Source organism: Peromyscus maniculatus, chromosome 23 (assembly GCF_049852395.1).
Source record: "Peromyscus maniculatus bairdii isolate BWxNUB_F1_BW_parent chromosome 23, HU_Pman_BW_mat_3.1, whole genome shotgun sequence".
Classification (NCBI taxonomy): Eukaryota; Metazoa; Chordata; class Mammalia; order Rodentia; family Cricetidae; genus Peromyscus; species Peromyscus maniculatus.
The window spans coordinates 16,293,334-16,313,133 of NC_134874.1; the positions used below are offsets into that span (position 1 = coordinate 16,293,334).

Consider the following 19,800-nt stretch of genomic DNA (forward strand, 5'->3'; position numbering starts at 1 on the left):
ATTAAAGGCGTGCGCCATCACAGCCAGGCTCATCACTTATAGTCTTAAAGTGCTGTGTTACTCACTATGTAGACCAGGCCGGCCTAGAACACAGAGAGATCCGCCTGCCTCTGCTGCCCGTGTGCTAAGATTAAAGACGTGCGCCACAATGTCTCAGCCAGCTTTCTTTTTTTTTTTTTTTTTTTTTTTTTTTTTTTTTTTTTTGGTTTTTCGAGACAGGGTTTCTCTGTGTAGCTTTGCGCCTTTCCTGGGACTCACTTGGTAGCCCAGGCTGTCAGCCAGCTTTCTTAAACAGGCCAGGACCACCTATCCAGGGGCAGCACTGCCCGTAATGGGCCCTCCCACATCAACCAGCAATCAAGATAATTCATCGCACACACGGCTACAGGGCAATCAGATCGGTGCCACCCCTCAGCTGAGATTCCCTCTTCTCAGGTGACATTATGTCAGGTTGACAGTAATCACTAACTGGTACAGAGACATTTGAGCCGAGACCTGAAGGAGTCAGCTTTGATGAAGTCCAGTGGGCCAGTGTTTTAAACTCAGGGATTCCAGAGTCCGAGTGTGTGGACCACGAAAAAGTGAGGAGGTGTAGCTGAGTAAAAGGACCCAGGACTATGGTGAGGGGTTTGGATTTGATTTGGAATGCAAGGAGAGAAGCCAGAGACTTTAAGCATGCATCAGGTTGTATGTTATTGCAGAGGTCACGTGACTGCGGTGTGGACGCTGGCCTTGTGGCTAGTGGGATTGCAGAGACCACACATTGCACCACATAGGGCTGGCAAATCCACTGTGACAAAGCCAGTCAGTGATGTCTTGGAGGTTAACAGAATGCTCTCAGACTGCCTTAGGATGATGGCTGCACCCTGTGTATCTTCACTAAGAACCAAAGGGTGCTATACTTGGAAGAGAACTTTATGGCACACAAGGTGGTTAAGACTCTGCTGTTGGGGCAGTGGTGGCGCATGCCTTTGATCCCAGCATTTAGGAGGCAGAGGCAGGTGGATCTCTGTGAGTTTGGGGCTAGCCTGGTCTACAGAGCTATTTCCAGGACAGCCAAGGCTACACAGAGAAACCCTGTCTTGAAACATAACCCCCCCAAAAAAAGACACTCCTCCTGACCCCCCAAAAAATATATTTATTTATTGGGCCTGGAGAGATGGCTCAGTGGTAAAGAGCACATGTTCCCCTTTTAGAAAACCTGAGTTTGGTTCCCCAGTCTAGTGGCTCACTACAACACCATCTCCTGCGGATCTGAATCCTCTGGCTTCTGCAAGTCATGTGCAAGTGTGCGCACACTTTAAAATAATAAAAATCCTTTTAAAAGATTCATTTATGTGTGTGCTTGAGTGTGTATGTGTGCAGAAGCCTTTTGAGGTCAGAAGAAGGCATTGCATTTCTTGAAACGAGTTACAGGCGGTTGTGAGACCCCTGATCTGGGTGCTGGAAACCCCAAAACCTACTGCAAGAGCTGTAAGTGCTCTTCACTCCTGAGCTATCTCCAGACCCTAGGACTCACACAAAGACAACAACCACCACCAAACTGCTGAAGTTATTAAAAGTTCTTGCCTGGCATATATGAAGTCCTGGGGTCCATCCCCAGGCAACACAGACCCAATGCCACAGTGCTTGCCTGTAATCAGCACTGAGGGTGGGAGGGTGGGAGGGTGGGAGGTTGGAGGCAGGAGGATCAGGAGTTCAAAGTCATCCTTAGCTACTTAAAGAGTTTGCAGCCAGCCTGGGATAAATAAATAAATAAAAGTGGGTCTCCCATCCACTGGTGCATGGCCCCATACCCATGCACACATGGGCAGCATTAATTGGATTTATCGGATCATCACAAAAAAAAAAAAAAGACATGAAATTGCTTTGGATTGTTTGAAATGTTTTGGAATACTGTGGGAGTTGGAAAGGGAAACGGGATGAATATGACATTTTTGTTGTATTACATGTATGAAATTCTTAAAAACAAAATAAAGAAGTCCGCGGGGCGCAGTGGTGCACACCTTTAGTTTCAGCACTTGTAGGAGGGATGATCTCTGTGAGTTGGAGGCCAGCCTTGCTTACATAGTGAGATCTTGACTCAAAAAGAAAAGAAAAGAAAAAAAAAATCAGTCTTAAAAAGGGCTGGGTGTGGTGACACCTCCTAGGCAGAGGCAGGTAGATCTCTGAGTTCGAGGCCAGCCTGGACTACATAGTGACAGCCCAGTTACATAGACTGTGACTCGGAAAAAACAAGTCTTCCAAAGGTTCTGGCCGCACTGGGGCACACCTACAATCCTGGCACTGGGGAAGCTGAGGCAGGAGGATGGCGAACTCCAGGCCAGCTTGAGCGCCACAGTCGGATCCCCTCTCAACAAAACTAACTATACCCCAAAGAAACAACAAACTAAAAGCCGCTTAGGGTCGACCCAGTTAGGGTTCCCGCCTCCTGTGCACCGATTGGACGAGCCGTAGAGACGGACGCCCACAATCCCGATCGTTCATTGGCTAGCCTTCGGTGGGCGGTTCCCCGGGCGGAACCGGAACCGGCTGCGGCGGTGGGCGGGGCGTGGCGGGTAGCAGTGGCGGCGGCTGAGCGGTGGCCGCGGTGGCAGCGGTGCGGAGCCCCATGGTGCCGGTGCGCGGGCCGCGGCGGCTGAGCGAGGCGACGCCGCCATGGGCTCCCTGTTCCGCAGCGAGAGCATGTGCCTGGCGCAGCTCTTCCTGCAGTCGGGCACCGCGTACGAGTGTCTGAGCGCGCTGGGCGAGAAGGGCCTGGTGCAGTTCCGAGACGTGAGTGTCCCGCGGCGGCCTGCGGGCCTGTGCAGCCCAGGGCTGGGCGCCGCCAAAGTCGGCTGGGCGCCGCGGGGACCCGGGCCGGGAGGGTGGCTTTGCAGGGTGGCCAAGGAGGGCCCCTCTGAGGAGGTTGGCCTTTGAGCCGAGACCCGAATGGGGCAGGCAGGAGCTGTCAGGGGGGAAAGGGGAGGGTCTCGGAGATGGCTTTTGCAGGGTGGTTAAGGAAGACCCCTCCGGGGAGGTGATCTTTGAGCTGAGATCGGGATGGAACAGGAGCTGCCAGTGGGAAGATGTAGAGGAGGAGGGTACCCAGAGGTGGTTTTTGCTGGGTAGCTTAGGAGGGGCCCCTCCGAGCAGGAATAGGTGAGCTAAGAGAGGCCCGAAGAGGGACGGGGAAGTGTGACAGGAGAGAGAGCTTTTGAGTTTTAGACTCCTGGCATTGTTGACAAGTGACAAGGACCTGGGCCACACACAGTCAGTGTGTGTGGAATGGAGGCTGGTTCTGCAACTGTAATAACACACTTTGCGAACGCAGCCATTGGCTTATTTTCAACCTCTGTGCACTACCAACCTCCAAGGGTCAGGACCTTGCCCAGCTTGTTCTTTCCTGGATTCCCACGAGTGGCACGGGCCCTGGCATTTATTGGCGTTGATAAACAATTGTTGGGTGAATACATAAGCTTTTATTGAGTGACTTCTGGCCTGGGGGCCTCAGTGAGCAAGGCAGGTAAAGACTCTGTGCTCTTGGAGTTCACAGTCTGGGAGGATGCTGGGTAAACACTGGTCATGAGCTGCCAGGATAAGTTCTGTGGAGGAGAAGAACTGTGGAGAAAGGCAGTCACACAGGCCCTGATACCTACTGATGGAATCGAACCCCACCAGTTTGGGCTTCTGGCCATTTCTCTGTGTCTTTCTGATGGGTCCTTACTCTCAGGATCTGATGCGGGTGATGTTTGCATCATCATGGGGGGCTCCTGGGTGACAGGTGAGGGCGCCGCGGTAAAGGTGTGGTGCTCTTCCTGGGTCCCAGAGCCACTTGGACTACAACCCTTGGATCTTTGTATCTGACAGGTAGGGTGTGGTACTGTGAGTGGCACCAGAAAGATCCAGGCAGCAGCGGCAGGGAAATAGGCTTTTATATCAGGTCTGTTTGCTCCATCCTGTTAGGACTCAAGCCAAGACACTTATCACGCTTCAATCTCAGGGGCTGAACAAGCGCTGTAATCAGCTCAGAGCCTCAGGTTTCGCTTAGTGCCGTTACATGAGATCCAGGGTGCACTCTGGTTCCTTTTAAACGGAGAGTTGATGGAAGAGAAAGTGCTGCCGATCTTTGCAGGAGGGAAATAAAATGAGTGTGCTTTGCGGAGTCCTGGGGAGTGCCGGGTGTCAGGTGCCTGTAAGCTTGGGCATTGGTGTTAAAGGTCATGGCAGGGGTCCCAAGCTCATTTTATGGGGTGGGATCGCTAACCCTTTTGGACTTATTCAGGCCTTTCTGCTTGTCTTCCTTGGAGGGGGTGGGGCAGCTGACAGATTTTCATAGTGACTGCAGTGGGAAAATCTGGAGAAAGAGAGGCTGTGGCCCTGAAGGAACAGGTGGGCTCAGTTCCATCTTTACTCTGTGGATAGCTTTCCTTCTTGGCCCTTTGGTTGCTGGGACTGGAAAGACAGTGAATGTCTTTGTCTTCTCTGCCTGCTCTCCTGGGTTCAATACTACTCATACAGACAGGGTCTGGAGCTAGGCATGGTGTTGCAACACTCTGGAGGCTGAGGCAGGGGGATGGAGAGTTCACGGCTAGCCTGGGCTCCATAGGGAGATGTCTGAAAAGAAAGGAAAAAGGAGGCTGGAGGGATGGAGTAGCAATTAGAGAGCACTTACGGCTCTTGCAGAGGTCCAGAATTCAGTTCCCAGCACCCATGCCAGGAAGTTCCCAGCGGTCTGCAGCTCCAGCCCCTTTGGCTTCTTCAGGCACCTGCACTCATGTGCCCTGACACAAACATATACTCAAAAATAATAAAATAAGTTGTAAAAAACAAGAGGGTCTGTTGAAATGTACTTTTACACCATTAGCTTTGAATTAAGGTAACTGCAACCTTAAGTGAAGCCCCCCCCCCAAAAAAAAAAAACCAATTTATAACCCACACAGCAGAAAAACAGTGACTGTCTAAGCTGCTGCTGCTGCTGCTGCTGGTGGTGGTGGGTGTTTGTATCCTTGTGGCAGGAGCGCCCCTCGTCACAAAAGATCCTGCTGTTGGGGTTAAGAGTGCAGCTACGGGGGAAAGGTAACTGGCATGTAGAGCTGTAGGCAGGGCTGGTTCCTGGCTCCTGGTTCCCACTCTCAGTTCCACGGCAGCCACCGTGTCTGATTCATCTGGATGAGAGTGACCTCCAGAAGTGAAAGGGAATGAGACAGAGAAGTGCCACTCCAGTTCTGATCTTTCTTCTGCCCAGCGCTTTCATAGTTAGATGAGAATCCCCGACAGGAGCTGAGGCTTCCCGAGTGGCTGCTTCGTGGCTGTTTGAGCAGTTGTGCACCAAGTCTGGTCGTGGAGTCCAGTGGGATGCTGCAAGTCAGTACAGATGCAGCTTGTTCCCTGAATGCCTGTCCTTGTAAATGACTGTTAGAAAAGGAGATATTAGCTGGGCATGGTGGCGCACGCCTTTAGTCCCAGCACTCGGGAGGCAGAGACAGGTGGATCTCTGTGAGTTCGAGGCCAGCCTGGTCTACAAAGTGAGTTCCAGGACAGCCAGGGCTACACAGAGAAACCCTGTTTGGGGGAAAAAAAAAAGGAAAGAAAAGTAAGATATTACTGCTATTGTTAAGAATACTGTGTGTGACTCAGGAAGAAATTAACATGTTAACTTCTCAACTCGTTATAATCTGATTTGTTTATTTATCTATCTATTTATTTATTTAGAGGCAGGGCCTTGAACACCAAATGGGCTTGGGAATGACCTTGAACTTCTGATCCTCCTGCCCCACCTCCCGTGTGCTGAAACTATAGGTGTATGCCACCACACCCAGTTTTATGTGCCTCCTGGGTGCTGGGCAGGCACTCACCGGCTGACCTCCCTCAACAATTTCCTATGGTTGGATTTGTGATGTACATGTTCTCTGAGTCTGAGGTTGCTGTTTTTATAAGTTTTAAATCCATATTCATATTTGTGGATCACTTCTGAGCCAAGGGCTGCTGTTCAGGTGTTTCTGGTAGCAGTGCCAACTTGCTGTCCAGAAAAGCTCTGTCACTTCTCTCTCCGTGGCTGATGACAGTGTACACCTTCCAACCCTGTGGCAGTACTGTTTCCTTCAGCAGAGTCTACCTTAGCTCAGTGACCCCAGCACCAACAAGTTTTAGATGACTAGACAAATATAAATAAAATTTAATGTAACCAGGCCTGCATTTGATCCCACCATCAAAATGTTTTAAATAATTAGATTAATAAAAACAAATTGAAGATTTTAGGAACTTAAAATTTTCTTCCTTTTCTCAGCTCAACCAAAATGTAAGTTCTTTTCAAAGAAAATTCGTTGGCGAGGTGAAGAGGTGTGAGGAGCTAGAGCGAATATTGGGTAAGTTTGTCTCCATTTTAATAATCTAGGTGCTTAGTTTAATATAAGCTTATCGGTTTCTTTTAGGAAATAGAGACAAGAGGAAGGAGAGAAGGAGCTGGGTGCGGAGTGGTGGCGAGTATTCATTTGTTCCAGACTGTAGAAGGAAGGACTTTGTACATGACTGTTGGGGGCTTTGTCTCTCACTTAATGGTCCTTGCTGGGACATCCCTCTTGTGTATAAACTTAGGCTCTTCATTTTTGACGGCAGCTTAGTATTTCTTAGTATTGATGTGCTATGGTTTATTCAGCCAATCCTGTATAGTTTGTTTTATAAGTTAAAAACCTTGTGTACATGTTAAAATATTTCTTAATTTAAGGCCTTATTTAGGAACCAGAAAGGCAGGAAATGGCCGATAGCTGGCTTGATATCACTTGGTGTTTTTGCAGGGCTTCCTTTGTGAATGGGTTGGTTAGGTTGGCGTTCTCTGCTTAGCTGTTACTTGTCAGTAGCCCCCCGGGACTTCCTTCACCTCTAAAACCTGTAAGAGTTACCCCAAAGTAGTCTGACTTTTAGAATGAGTTCTGATTATTAATAGTTACTTGTTTGTTTTTTAACTAGGGATTTTTTTTATTCTTTAAAAATTTCATACATATATACAGTGCATCTTGATCATATTCGTCCCTCACTCTCTCCCTCCTGCTGTTCCTCCCTGATTCTCCAAACACTTCCCTCTCCCAACTTCCTGTCCTGTCTGTCTTCAATGACTTACCAAGTCCAGCTAGTGCCGCCCCTGTGTTCGTGGGAGTGGACTTTGGCAACTGACTGGTGGCCATAGCCCTGAGTTAAGTGACTCCGCCTGCCCCTGCTGCTGTCAGTTGCTAATAGGAGCTCCTCAGCTAGGAGCTCCCCGTCATTAGAGGTTTCTTTTCCTCCCTCCCTCCCTCCCTCCCTCCCCTCCCCTTCTTCCTTTCTTTCCTTTTTTTTTTTTTTTTTGGGGGCGGGGGGGAGTAGAGTGGATCAGGATCTAATGTAGCCCAGGCTGGCCTCAAACTTAGTTTGTAGCTGAGGTGGATCTTGAACTGCTGGTCCTCGGCATTTTCCTCTCGAGTGCTGGGATGACAGGCCTGAGCCGGAACACCCAGCTTTTTTTTTTTTTTTTTTAAGATTTATTATTATTATTTTGGTTTTTCTAGATAGGGTTTCTCTGTATAACAGCCATGGCTGCTGTGGAACTCACTTATAGACCAGGCTGGCCTCAAACTCACAGCAGTCTGCATGCCTCTGCCTCCCAAGTGCTGGGATTAAAGGCGTGCGCCACCAGCGCCCAGCATATTTTTATTATTTTTAATTATGTGCATGTGTTTCTCTCTCTCTCTCTCTCTCTCTCTCTCTCTCTCTCTCTCTCTCTCTCTCTGTGTGTGTGTGTGTGTGTGTGTGTGTGTGTGTGTGTGTACCTGAGTGCATCCCTAGAGCTGGAGTTACAGGTGGTTGTGAGCTGCCCAGTGTGGGAGCTGGCCTTTGAACTTAGGTCTTTTGGAAGAGCAGCCTGTGCTGTGGAGTGATGAGTCATTTCTGTAGCCAACACTGGAACTTTTAGTTAAGAGTTTTTTAATAACAATAACATTTTTTAAAAAAGATTCATTATTTTTAATCATGTGTCAGTGTGTGGCTGTGTACATATAAGTGCAGTGCCCAGGGAAGCCAGAAGAGGGTATCAGATCTTCTGGAACTGGAGGTAGCATTGTGAGCTGCCTGAGGTGGATGCTGGGAACTCAGCTGGGTCCTCTGTAAGAGCAGTGCACGGAGCCGGCTCTCCAGCCCTAATAGAAGATTTCTTGTTTTTTTTCAAGACAGGGTTTCTCTGGGTAGCCCTAGTTGTTCTGGATCTCACTCTGTAGACCAGGCTGGCCTCAAACACAGAGACAGCCTGCCTCTGTCTCCCGAGTGCTGGGATTAAAGGGATGTGCCACTGTGTCCAGCTTCCAGCCTTAATGTTGACAGTAACTTTTAGTCATGTGAAATCTCTTGATTAGGGTGCTGGTATTTGCATACTAATAGATTGTGTGGTGGAATGACATCATATTCCTCATAGAAGAGTCACTGGACAGGTCACTTGTGTGGAATGAGGTTTCTAGAAGCAGAGCAGAGAGCCACCTGGTGCCTCTCAGGGGAGCCTGGCTCTGCTCTGACTTAGGCTGTCCGGTTCCCTCTGAGGACCCTGTAGGGAATGCCAGCCTGACGCTTCTGTGGGCATCCAGTCTGCACCTTCAGTGTGTGTCCAGTCTTACAGGAGCAGGTACCCAAGCGTGTTTTCACCTGGGTTTTAGGAAGGAAAGGAGCTGGGGAGCCCTAGCCAGTGTGTGCCCGTCTCTGGAAGAAGCTGGGGAGCCCTAGCCAGTGTGTGCCCGTCTCTGGAAGAAGCTGGGGAGCCCTAGCCAGGGTGTGCCCGTCTCTGGAAGAAGCTGGGGAGCCCTAGCCAGGGTGTGCCCGTCTCTGGAAGAAGCTGGGGAGCCCAAGCCAGGGTGTGCCCGTCTCTGGAAGAAGCTGCTGGAGGTGACAAGGACAGGCAGGGTCTGCACATCTGATCCCAAAGGGTCACAGTGAGACTGACTGTGCATCTTATTTTCACAGTGTACCTGGTGCAGGAAATTACCAGAGCTGATATTCCCCTGCCTGAGGGAGAGCCCAGTCCCCCCGCACCACCTCTTAAACACGTTCTAGAAATGCAGGTAACTCCTCCTGACGGCGACGCTGTCAGCAACAGTCCCAGGGCCCCCTGGTTACCTTCACAGTGCTCCACCTTCTCTGGGCAGAGCTGTGGCCTGACGTAAAGAACAGTGGTGGCGCTCGCACCCTCCGTGAACCGTGGCTCGTTTTGTCTGGCTGAGGAGGGCTGCTGCTGGAGAGGGCTGAGGAGAGTCTGGTCGCTGTTGTGTCCTGGCAGGTTGCAGGATGCTCACTCGGGGATTCCCCATCGCAGCACACCTGCCCTGGGCCAGCACTGGGGGCTGCAGGCCTGGGCTTCACGTTCTCCCCGCTCCAAGCTGCCATCAGGAATTCAGCAGGCCAGGGAACCTGGGTGGTTCCAGGCAGCTGGCATGTTGAGTGAGGGTGGAGGATGTGGTGCTGTTACCCCAGCTCTCCAGTGAGCACTGGGTGGCACCTGAGGCTCCAGACAGGCTTGTTTTTGTTCCTTTTATTTATTTATTTATTTATTTATTTATTTATCTATTTATTTATTTATTTATTTATTTATTTATTATCTATCTATCTATCTATCTATCTATCTATCTATCTATCTATCTATCTGTTTGCCTCTGGTTCTGAGTGCCTGGATTAAAGCCCTGCACTAGCACACCTGCCCTTCTGGACTTTTCTTGTTAGGGTTTGGCACTCAGAAGAACTATGCTGACTCTTCCTCACTCTTGAAATACTGGCCATGGCTTTGCTGGCCCTCCTGTGGCCTGCTGCTCTGTCTGTCTGGGAGGAAGAAGCCACACCACACATGGCGCCCTCCCAGCAACACTGGCAGTCCTCTGGCAGGCTGAGGGTCTGGTTAGGATGGAGCTGTGGACAGCGCCCGGTCAGGGCGTGCTATGGACAGCGGTGCTGCTGAATGTTTGGATGACGCAGAGCGCAGAGGAGGAGCAGGGGGGATTGTTTGCAATGAGTTGGCCTTGGCTCGGTGCTTTGTTTTGTGTTTTTGTTGTTGGTGTTGTTTTTTCCTAGACAGGGTTTCTCTGTGTGGTTTTGGTGCCTGTCCTGGATCTCACTCTCTAGACCAGGCTCAGGCTGGCCTCGAACTCACAGAAATCTGCCTGGCTCTGCCTCCCGAGTGCTGGGATTACAGGCGTGCGCCGCCGCCGCCACCACCGCCGCCACCCAGCTCAGTGGTTTGTTTTACAAAGTCTGTGTCGGTGGTTTGAATATGTAAGCGAGCAGGCTAACCTGGTTATAACCACCGAACCTCACATCCTTAGTTGTCTGGTGGGACCAGCAGAGACTTCTAAGCTGGCGGCAGGAGAGCATTCAGGAAAGATGCTCTTGTGTTGATTCCGTTGCACACAAAAGAAAAGGAGATTGGATGTGTGGGTGGACAAGCAGCTGAAGGAAAGCTGCCAGCAGCGGGGCTGGGGGAGGGGCATCTGGGGGCGCTGCAGCCTCAGGGGTTGATGGCAGGTGGTGTGGTCGCACCCTGAACTAAAATAGGTGGTGGACCTTGCGGGCTTGCCTCACACCTTGTCCGGCACATTTGCATCTGGCTCTTTGCCGCCGCCGCTGCAGGGCACTGTGGCTTTTGTAACCTCGGTGACTGTGGGGTGGTGGTGGGGTGTCGGGCTGCACCCTGACTCAGCCTGCTCTCAGCCGCAGCTGTGTCGTCGTAGGAACAGCTGCAGAAACTCGAGGTGGAGCTGAGAGAAGTCACCAAGAACAAGGAGAAGCTGCGCAAGAACCTGCTGGAGCTGGTGGAGTACACCCACATGTTGAGGATCACCAAGACCTTCCTTAAACGGAATGTGGAGGTACGTGCCGGCAGGAGGAAACCCCCTGCGACAGTCCCCTGCCTCTGCCTGGAGTTGGAGTTGTGAGACAATCGCCCTGTGCAGCCTGACTTGAACCTTGATCCTTGTGCCTCCCCTGCTGCAGTCCGGATTAAAGCCGGCCTAGTCACACTGGCAGGCACCCTGCCCACCGAGCCCTCTCCCCGGCCCTGCCAAAATTTACTATTTTGTTTTTGAGACCAGGTTTCATTATTAGTCCGGCCTTGACGTTGGAGCGATTCCCCACCGCAGCCTTCTGAGCGCTGGCATCACAGGCAGGAGCTGCCATGTTTGCCACAGATGTGTTTCTGTTTCGTTTGTTGCAAGTGAGACGCCAGCCTCTGCTTTATTTAGGCTGGGTTGTGTACTTCTTCCTGGGTTGGTGGTTTTAGCAGAGACACTACCTTCTACCATGAGATGCTTTCGTTTTCAGTTGAGAAGAAGTTTTTTTGTTGTTTTTTTTTTAACCTTTAAAAAAAACTGTTTAAAAATGTTTTACATTTACTTATGTGTATTGTAGCTTGATTTTTTCGCCTTGCCCACAGTCAGGACAAATCTCTGTCACCCGCCAGTCCCACAGCCGCTCAGACCCAACCAAGTAAACACAGACACTTATATTGCTTTCAAACCGTATGGCCGTGGCAGGCTTCCTGCTAACTGTCCTTATCTTGCTAACTGTGCTTTTATCTTAAATTGATCCATTTCCATACATCTATACCTTGCCATGTGGCTGGTGGCTTACTGGCGTCTTCACATGCTGCTGGTCATGGCAGCGGCTGCAGCCTCTCTGGTCATGGCGGCGGCTGCAGCGTCTCCTTCTGCCTTTCTGTCCTTTTATATCTCCTCTCTGTTAGTCCCACCTATCTTTCCTGCCTAGCCACGGCCGATCAGGTTTTATTTATTAACCAATCAGAGCAACTTGACATACAGACCATCCCCCAGCACAGTCAAGTGCAGACCATCTCAAACACCTGCACTCAGGCCCATGGTCCTAATCATCCTCTATACGGACCTGCTGGGTAACGCCACAAAGAACCTGAGAATGGGCTCCCACAGGACCTACAGAACATCCCACAGCAGTGTATTGATGATTTGTCCGCATATAGATCTGTACACCTCATGTGTGAGTTGGAGAGGGTTGTGAGCTGCCGTGTGGTTGCTGGGAATCCAGCCCAGGTCCCCTGGGGGAGCAGTCAGGGCTCTTAACCCTAAGCCATCTTTCCGGCCTCTATTTTATTTTATTATCTTATGTATGTGGTGTTTTGCCTGCACACCAAGTGTGCAGTTGGAGGCCCAATACCTTGGAACTGGAGTTACAGACAGTTTTGAACAGAGATGTGGGTGCTGGGAATTGAATCCAGGACCTCTGGAAGAGTAACAAGTGCTCTTAACCACTGAGCCATCTTTCCAGCCTAAGCAAAGTGTTTTATGCTTTGGTCATGAGAGAAAGAAAAAAAAAATCTTTGTTCTTCCAAATGGCTGTGAGCAGAGGGGGCAGGAAGACCTCCTGCGTGAAGACTGGTCCACAAGGGTGCTGGAGGCTTAGTGGGCTGGGGTGTTGGTGTGGGTACCCCGAGCGACTTCGCATGCTCAGAGCATCTCAGCTACAGCTGCTCAGCCTGCACCACGCTGGGCTGTGCATGGGATGGAGCCCATCCCTCCTGAGTCTGACCCGAGAGACGGTTGCTGTCTCTTGAGCTGAGACAGCCTCACTTAGAGCCACTGTCACGTGTGGATGTCACCCAGCAGCTCACCTGACAAGCTTGGCAGTGTGTCTTTCCTTATGGGGCCGTTTCCTGTCTCAGGTGTCATTCGTACCTGTGCTCAGGTTGTGCCTCTGTGGACTTGTCTGCAAGCTTGTGAGGGTGGAGTCTGTTAACAGCATGCCTGCTTCCGTCTCTTTCCAGTTTGAACCCACTTATGAGGAGTTCCCCGCCTTAGAGAACGATTCTCTGTTGGACTACAGCTGCATGCAGAGGCTGGGCGCCAAGCTGGGGTAGGTGACAGTGAGCACCAAGCCCTTCCCGTAGAATAGGGGACATGGGCCATAGTGCGGGTGAATGGGCCATTTACAGCCTGGGATTGGCCCAGAGCGAGCGTCTGTCCGGGAACACTGGGCTCCTGTACATTAGACTTAATCCCACAGTATTGACGTAGCTGAATGCCGGGGGATTTCTTCTGTTGGTATATTGAGTTGGAAAGAAGCAATGTCTGTGTGCCCCAGGGCTGACTCCTGTGAGCCCGACAGAACTGGTCACTGAAACACCAGGTCCTGTGGAGGAGGAAACACAGGGTTCTTCGGGGTTGATGGGTTGTGTTTGTTTGTTAGTATTTTCTACATTTATTTACTCACGTGCCAGAAGTCAGAGGACAGCTTACAGGAGTCAGTTCTCTCGTCACGTGGGCTCTGGGGTTAAACCCGGGTCTGTTTGTAAATTATGTTCCCGGGGCTGCTTCTGCCACTGTTCCTTTTTTCTTTCTTGTTTCTTCCTCATCCTCTTCCTCTTCCTCTTCTTTAGACAGTGTGTCATGTAGCCCAGGCTGGCCTCAGACTCGCTATGTAGCTGAGGATGACCTTGAACTTGTGACCTTTTGCTTCAGCCTCCCTGGTGCCAGGATGGCAGGTGTGCTGGGCACTGCCGTCTGTTCTTTCTGCTCTCCTGACCCAGTGAGGGTCATTTCCTTGGGGAGTCTGCGACTTCCTCTGTTTTAAAGTTTACTTAATTCTTTTTTGTTGGAGCTGAGGACTGAACCCCTAGCGCTCTACCACTGAGCTAAATCCCCAACCCCTGTTTTGTTTTTTTTGTTGTTGTTTTTGTTCTGTTTTGTTTTGTTTGTTTGTTTCTTTGAGACAGGGTTTCTCTGTGAAACAGTCCTGGCTGTCTTGGAACTCACAATCCTCCTGCCTCTGCCTCCCGAGTGCTAGGATTAAAGGTGTACACCACCATCGCCCAGCAAATTTTACTTAATTCTTTTTAAATTCATTACTTTCTTTTCTAAAATTTTGCTTAATTTTTTTAAATTTATGATTTTCTTTTCTTTATTTTAATTTAAAAAAATGTTTATGTGTATGATTGTTTTTGCTTGTTTGTGTGTCTGGATACCATGAATGTGCCTGAGGCTCACAGAGGCCAGCAGAGGCCATCAGATCCCCTGGAACTGAAGTTATAGCCCATTGTGAGCCACCTTGAGGGTACTGGGACTTAAACCCAGGTCCTCTGAAAGAACAGCCAGTGCTCTTAACTACTGATCTATCTCCTGCTCTTTTTTCTCTCTTTTTTACTATTTATCTTGTGTGTGTGTTTGGGGTTGGTGCATGCATGCCATGGTTCGCATGTGGAGACCAGAGGGCGACTTTCCAGAGTTGGATCTCTTTCTACTATGGAAGGTCGGGCGTGGCTATTAGTGTCCTCGCTCATTAAGCAATCTTGCCAGCCCTCTTTTTCTTTTTTGTGGTTCTGGAGATGAGACCCAGAGCCTGGCACTTTCTAGGCAAGTGCTCTGTCACTGAATTACATCTCCAACTATGGCTTTAAAAAATCATCTCATATCCCCGAGTTCCTTACTTGGGCATCCCGTGAAGTCTGGTGTGAAGTTATGTTCCTTTAGAGAGACTTGTCACATTCACAGGTAGCTGGGAGCGTTGTCAGCCCAGGCTCATTTTTAAATCATAGAACAAAGTTTTTATTGGTGTTTTAAATTTTTTTTGATTTAGTTTCTGGAATTAACTTGTGCCACATTCCTGGCTGCATTCTGCGCTGTGGCTGTGTGCTCTCAGGGCAGACTTCTCCTGTGTCCAGAGCCGCAGCCGATGTGAGCATGTGTCTGCGAAGGCTCCTTCACCTCCAGCTCCCACTCTCTTAAGGGCAGGATCTGTTCCCTTGGAACACCTCCTCACCTTGCCAGAGCCTGGTGCTTACCGTCATCTTCCACGCTGGCTTTTCCAGGGTCACAGTCAGGATAAGGAGCAGAGCAGCTGGCTCTCGGGTTTTGTCTTGAAATTCCAAGACTTTCCCCTCACTCGAGCCTCAGCTGTCCGTGGAAAAGGCAGCTTCCCCAATACGTTGTCTAGCACATGAGCATCTTGCCGCTTGACGCCTCTTAAACCAACCTCGTGGCTTGCGGGGTCCGGAGATCTCAGTCCTCTAATGCCAGCTCTTCACTGTCCCACAGATTCGTGTCTGGCCTGATCCAGCAGGGCAAAGTCGAAGCATTTGAGAGAATGCTGTGGCGGGCCTGCAAAGGGTACACCATCGTGACCTATGCAGAGCTGGATGAGTCCCTGGAAGACCCCGAGACGGTGAGTGCCTGTCCTCGGCAGGAGCTGGAGTATGGCTTTTCCAGAACCCTGGCCTAGCCCGTGTACACGCTAACCCTACAATTCTCCTGAGTCTGGGCTTTGAGACTCCATCTCAGAAAGCAGCAGCTCCGTGTCTGAGGTTCAAGCCAGAAGCCTCAGGACACCCACCTTGTCCCCAACTCCCCTCTCTCCCCAGACCCAGAGGCTGGACTCAGAACAGGGAACAGTGCGGTTCCTGCTCGCCCCTCGCCCAGCCCCTTCCGGTTGGGATCTTGGCTGCACTTTGCTTGCCTCTAGGTTGCAGCATCCCCCACCTGCACTCTCGTACCCACCCCACCTTGCCCTGGTCCCTCCCAGCATCCAGCTAGCCCTGCCAGGGCTTCTCACTCTTCTAGAATCTTCCAGTGGCTTCTGGTTTACACAGCAGAAAGCTCCGAGCCCTGTGGTGGCTTGAGCCTTGTCCGTCCCCAGCTCCTCTGTTCTCCTGGTGCTCTGTCTGTCCTTGTTCGGCGGCTCCCCGTGTTCGGCGGCTCCCCGTCTCCAGCATGCTTCTGTGTGGTTTTCCTTTTGCGCCGCCGCCGGTCTTTCCCTGGGCCCATGCGGCTCTCCTTCCCCTCCATGTCTCTACACTTGACAGTCCTCTCCCCTGGACCTTCTTTCCTGCCTGCCTAAGATGGCCACATCTTAAGTCTGTTTGGTTAATGTCTGTAATGATGGTTGGTTTTCATTAGTCACAGAATTGTGCTGTTTGAAGTCACTGTAGACACCCAAATAGTATTATGGGTGTATCTATTCCGGGGGCAGCCTGGGCTTGCTCCTCCAGGGTCTCTGTCACTCTTCATCAGTGAGCCACGTCTGGCTCTACTTGGTGTCTCTCTGGACTGCTCGTTTACTGGGCATTGTTGACTCTTGGGAACCGCACTCTGGTGGTGAGCGAAGCTTTCCAGATTTCCAGAAGGCTGCTCGACTGGGTTCTAGATAGCTGTGTTCCTTGGTGGCCATCTTAAACAGTAACGGAGGAAGGCACGAGGTTACAATGTGAAGGCTGACCTGGAGGAGGCAGACCTCTGCCTTAGCGTTCACCGCTTACTGGGGCGTGTGGCTCTGCAGATGCCGTGACCTGGCATGTGTGCCAGCTTGGGGGTGTTGGTGAGCTGCAGTCACGGATCTGCTGCCGTAAGAGCACCGCACCTGACGGCCCAGGCAGTAGGCTTGGTCTGGGAGAGTGAGCGCTGCCAGGTGGAAGGTCGGCACAGAACTCACCATTCCCTGTGTTTGTCTTTGCAGGGCGAAGTCATCAAGTGGAACGTGTTCCTGATTTCCTTCTGGGGAGAGCAGATTGGCCACAAGGTTAAGAAGATATGTGATTGGTGAGAAAAGTTGATTTCTCCCCTTTTCCCAGTACTGAGATGCTGAGCAGGCTGTCGTCCACTGAGCTGCACCAGGCCTCTGAGTCTGTTCATTGAATGCATTTAGGACTTGTCGGGTACGCTGGTTAGTTAACTGTCCGCTCCCCACAGTCTGGAATCACCTGGTGATGGATCCCCTGGAGGTGGAGTCACAGACGGTTGTGAGCCGCCATGTGGGTCCTGGGAACTGAACCAGGCCCTCTGTAGGAGCAGTCAGTGCTCATCATGTCTGAGCCTCTCTCCAGCCCCAGCTTGTGCCCTTGCAGTGGACGTGTTTTAGTGTGACCAGGAACGCCGTGCCAGCCCAGGGGAGCCCCTGTGTTACCTTTACCAGGCTCCTCTGGGGAGAGGGGGGCCGGTGGTTCCTGCAGAGAGAGGCACAGCTCAGCGGGCAGAGGAGGGCGACCGCAGTGGTGCAGCGTGCTTCCGGCCTCGTCTGCATGTCTGAGGCCGTGGTGCCTGCAGGACAGAGCGGGCCTCAGCCTAACAGTGTCAGCCCTGAAACAGTAGCCAACTCCAACTTATGATCCTCCTGCCTCTGCCCCCTGAATGCCGGTTTACAGACTGCACTACCATCCTGGCGTGTCTTTTAAGGTGCGCTTTCTACCTGTTCCGTGTTTTGGGTTTTGTTTCCAAGACAGGAGACAGGGTTTCTCTGTGTAGCCCTGGCTATCCTGGATCTTGCTCTGTAGCCCAGGCTGGCCTCGAACTCACAGAGATCCGCCTGCCTCTGCCTCCCGAGAGCTGGGATTAAAGGTGTGCGCCACCATGCCTGGCTTGCTTGATGGTTCTTAACCTCAGGATATTGGTGCAGTTCAGGAAGGCAGGGTGGGTGTGTCCTGAGCATTTGGAGGCCTATTTACTGTAGCAGCCTGCATGCAAGGCTTCCCGTAGCGGCCGTGGCTTCATCATCGAGGACTGCCCTGCCTGGTGCTGGAGGCGGTGTGCCTGGTGTGACCAGAGCCTGGTGCTGCTCTTAGAAGCCGCTCTTCTCGACCCACCAGACAGCGGACTGTTGAATTATGTCCTCTAGTTACCACTGCCACGTCTACCCGTATCCAAACACGGCTGAGGAGCGCAGGGAGATTCAGGAGGGGCTCAATACTCGGATCCAGGACCTCTACACTGTGAGTAAGCCAGGGCTGGGGCAGGAGAGTCTGCTTTCTCTGTCAAAGCTGCTTGTGGATGGTCACCATGCGTTCCTGACACGGGCGTGCTCCATTTTGCAGCTCAAACCCAGGGAGTAGTGAAGGGACTTAGAAAAGGCCCTTTGTGTCTCTTTGGTACGCTGAATTGTCCTCTGACCATGGAGACAAGCTCTAGTGCTGGGCGTCATCCCACTGGCTGTTTGGACTTGAGTTTCTCTTGATGGCGTTGAGGAGTCTCCATAGCAGTGACGGGATCAGATTTTCACACATGGAGACCGAAGGGCTGGAAATGGGAGTTGGTAGCTTCCAGGGTTATCGGCTGAGCCATGCCTGGGTGTAGGCAAGCAAAGGGCTGTTCGGGTCAGTCAGGTCACCCTTCTGCCAGGGACAGGATGTCTAGGAGTCACCTGGTGTGTCCCCTTGCAGAGCTGGCAGTCTCTGACATTCCTGCCCCGGGAGCAGGTGCCCGGAGCGGTGCTCCTCTGGAGAGTCCCCGCAGGAGGGTGGAGCAGAACTCCTGTGCTTGCCCCGCAGGTGCTGCACAAGACGGAGGACTACCTGAGGCAGGTGCTGTGCAAAGCTGCCGAGTCCGTGTGCAGCCGCGTGGTGCAGGTGCGGAAGGTGAAGGCCATCTACCACATGCTCAACATGTGCAGCTTCGACGTCACCAACAAGTGTCTCATAGCTGAGGTCTGGTGCCCCGAGGTGGACCTGCCGGGCTTGCGCAGAGCCCTGGAGGAAGGCTCGGTAAGGCTCCCTGCCCCGCTAGGACCCTCGACCCAGACCACTCGAGGACGTGGTGTGTCGGCGGCTGGATGTGGTTTCACTGTAGACCTGTGATCTCAGGTCTAGGGAGGCTGTGGCAGGAGGATGGAGAGTTTGAGGCCAGCCTGAGACACTGTCTCAGACAAAACAGAGAGTTTCCGAGTGCTGGGAAGGGGCTTGCCTTCAGACAGGCTTTGAAGAGCGGGTCTCTGGGACTAGAGAGATGGCTCAGCAGTTAAGAACACTGACAGCCTTTCTGAGGACCCGAGTTCAATTCCCAGCACCCACACAGCAGCTCACAGCTGTCTGTAACTCCAGTTCCAGGGGTTATGACACCCTCTCACAGATACAACAATGCACAGAGAAAAACTGTAAAAACAAGTAAGTAAATAAAAGAGTTGGTCTCTCAGGCGTGGTGTGGGGAGGACATTCTAAGCTGTGTTTCTGAGTAAGTAACGCACTGGTGCAAACCACGAGAGAAAAACTTGAAGAAATAGCCTGGAAGTGCTTCCTGCTGGCCAGTCTTCCGGTCCCTCCCCCGGGGCCTGCTTCATCTCTGTCACTTAATCACAGGTGGCCAGATAGGGAGGGATAGGCAGCCTTTCTTTTTCTCTTGCTTTTGAAGTTACACTCCTCTCTCTCCCTCTCTCATTTCTGAAGGTCTGTGTTCGGCCTGTAGCTCCTCTGGAAAGTGTAAAGGATGGCGGGTGGCCTGGCCGCCTGACATCGGCTCCCTCTAGACAGCAGCTTGCGTGTTGTTCTTCCTGCTGAACGAAACGTCTGTTTTTATGACCAGACTCTCGTCAGGCACACACCTTGGTTTACAGCTGGTCGTCAGTCCATCCGGTGCTTTCTGGTTACAAACACCACCGCACAGAACAGCCCGCGACCTTTGAAACTTAGCACAGGCAGGTCTTCCAGAAGGACTTCCCCAGCCCCAGCTCTTGCTGAGTGAGGCGGGGTTCCTTCCTGTCTGCCAAAGAGGCACTCGGCTCACCTTCCGTGTGAACATGCATGCCGAGGGCTCTTTCCCCTGGTGTGGCCTTTTCTCCTCTGTGTTCATTGTAGACGGTGGCGTGCATTTCTGGGCGAGTGAACACTGCACTGAGTTGAGGAAAGCTTACAGAGAAGATCCTGCCACAATGATAGGGTTTTATTTTTTTTTCTCACCCGTTTTCTTTTCTGTAAATTAGGTGACATTGTCGGTGTGTCTAACTTCCTCTTTGCTGGCTACTTTAGATTGCTTTTATTCCGCATTGTGTATGGACGTGGGTGTCAAAGTGCCTGTGGAGGTCAGAGGACAACTT

General features: G+C 51.5%; 1 protein-coding gene across 2 annotated transcripts in view; it reads left to right on the top strand.

Annotated features, from left to right (window-relative positions):
• The first annotated feature begins 2,524 nt into the window (after positions 1 to 2,524).
• Positions 2,525 to 19,800, top strand: part of Atp6v0a2 (ATPase H+ transporting V0 subunit a2) — a 30,553-nt gene continuing 13,277 nt past the window's right edge. The window contains exons 1-9 of one of the 2 annotated variants that reach the window (XM_076560207.1): positions 2,525 to 2,775; positions 6,269 to 6,347; positions 8,962 to 9,059; positions 10,716 to 10,853; positions 12,779 to 12,867; positions 15,045 to 15,171; positions 16,459 to 16,541; positions 17,614 to 17,707; positions 18,263 to 18,475. In XM_076560207.1, coding sequence (XP_076416322.1) covers positions 2,659 to 2,775; positions 6,269 to 6,347; positions 8,962 to 9,059; positions 10,716 to 10,853; positions 12,779 to 12,867; positions 15,045 to 15,171; positions 16,459 to 16,541; positions 17,614 to 17,707; positions 18,263 to 18,475 — 1,038 coding nt within the window. In that variant the 5' untranslated portion in view covers positions 2,525 to 2,658. The remainder of the gene's footprint in view (positions 2,776 to 6,268; positions 6,348 to 8,961; positions 9,060 to 10,715; positions 10,854 to 12,778; positions 12,868 to 15,044; positions 15,172 to 16,458; positions 16,542 to 17,613; positions 17,708 to 18,262; positions 18,476 to 19,800) is intronic. The other variant, XM_076560208.1, reaches the window with a different exon arrangement.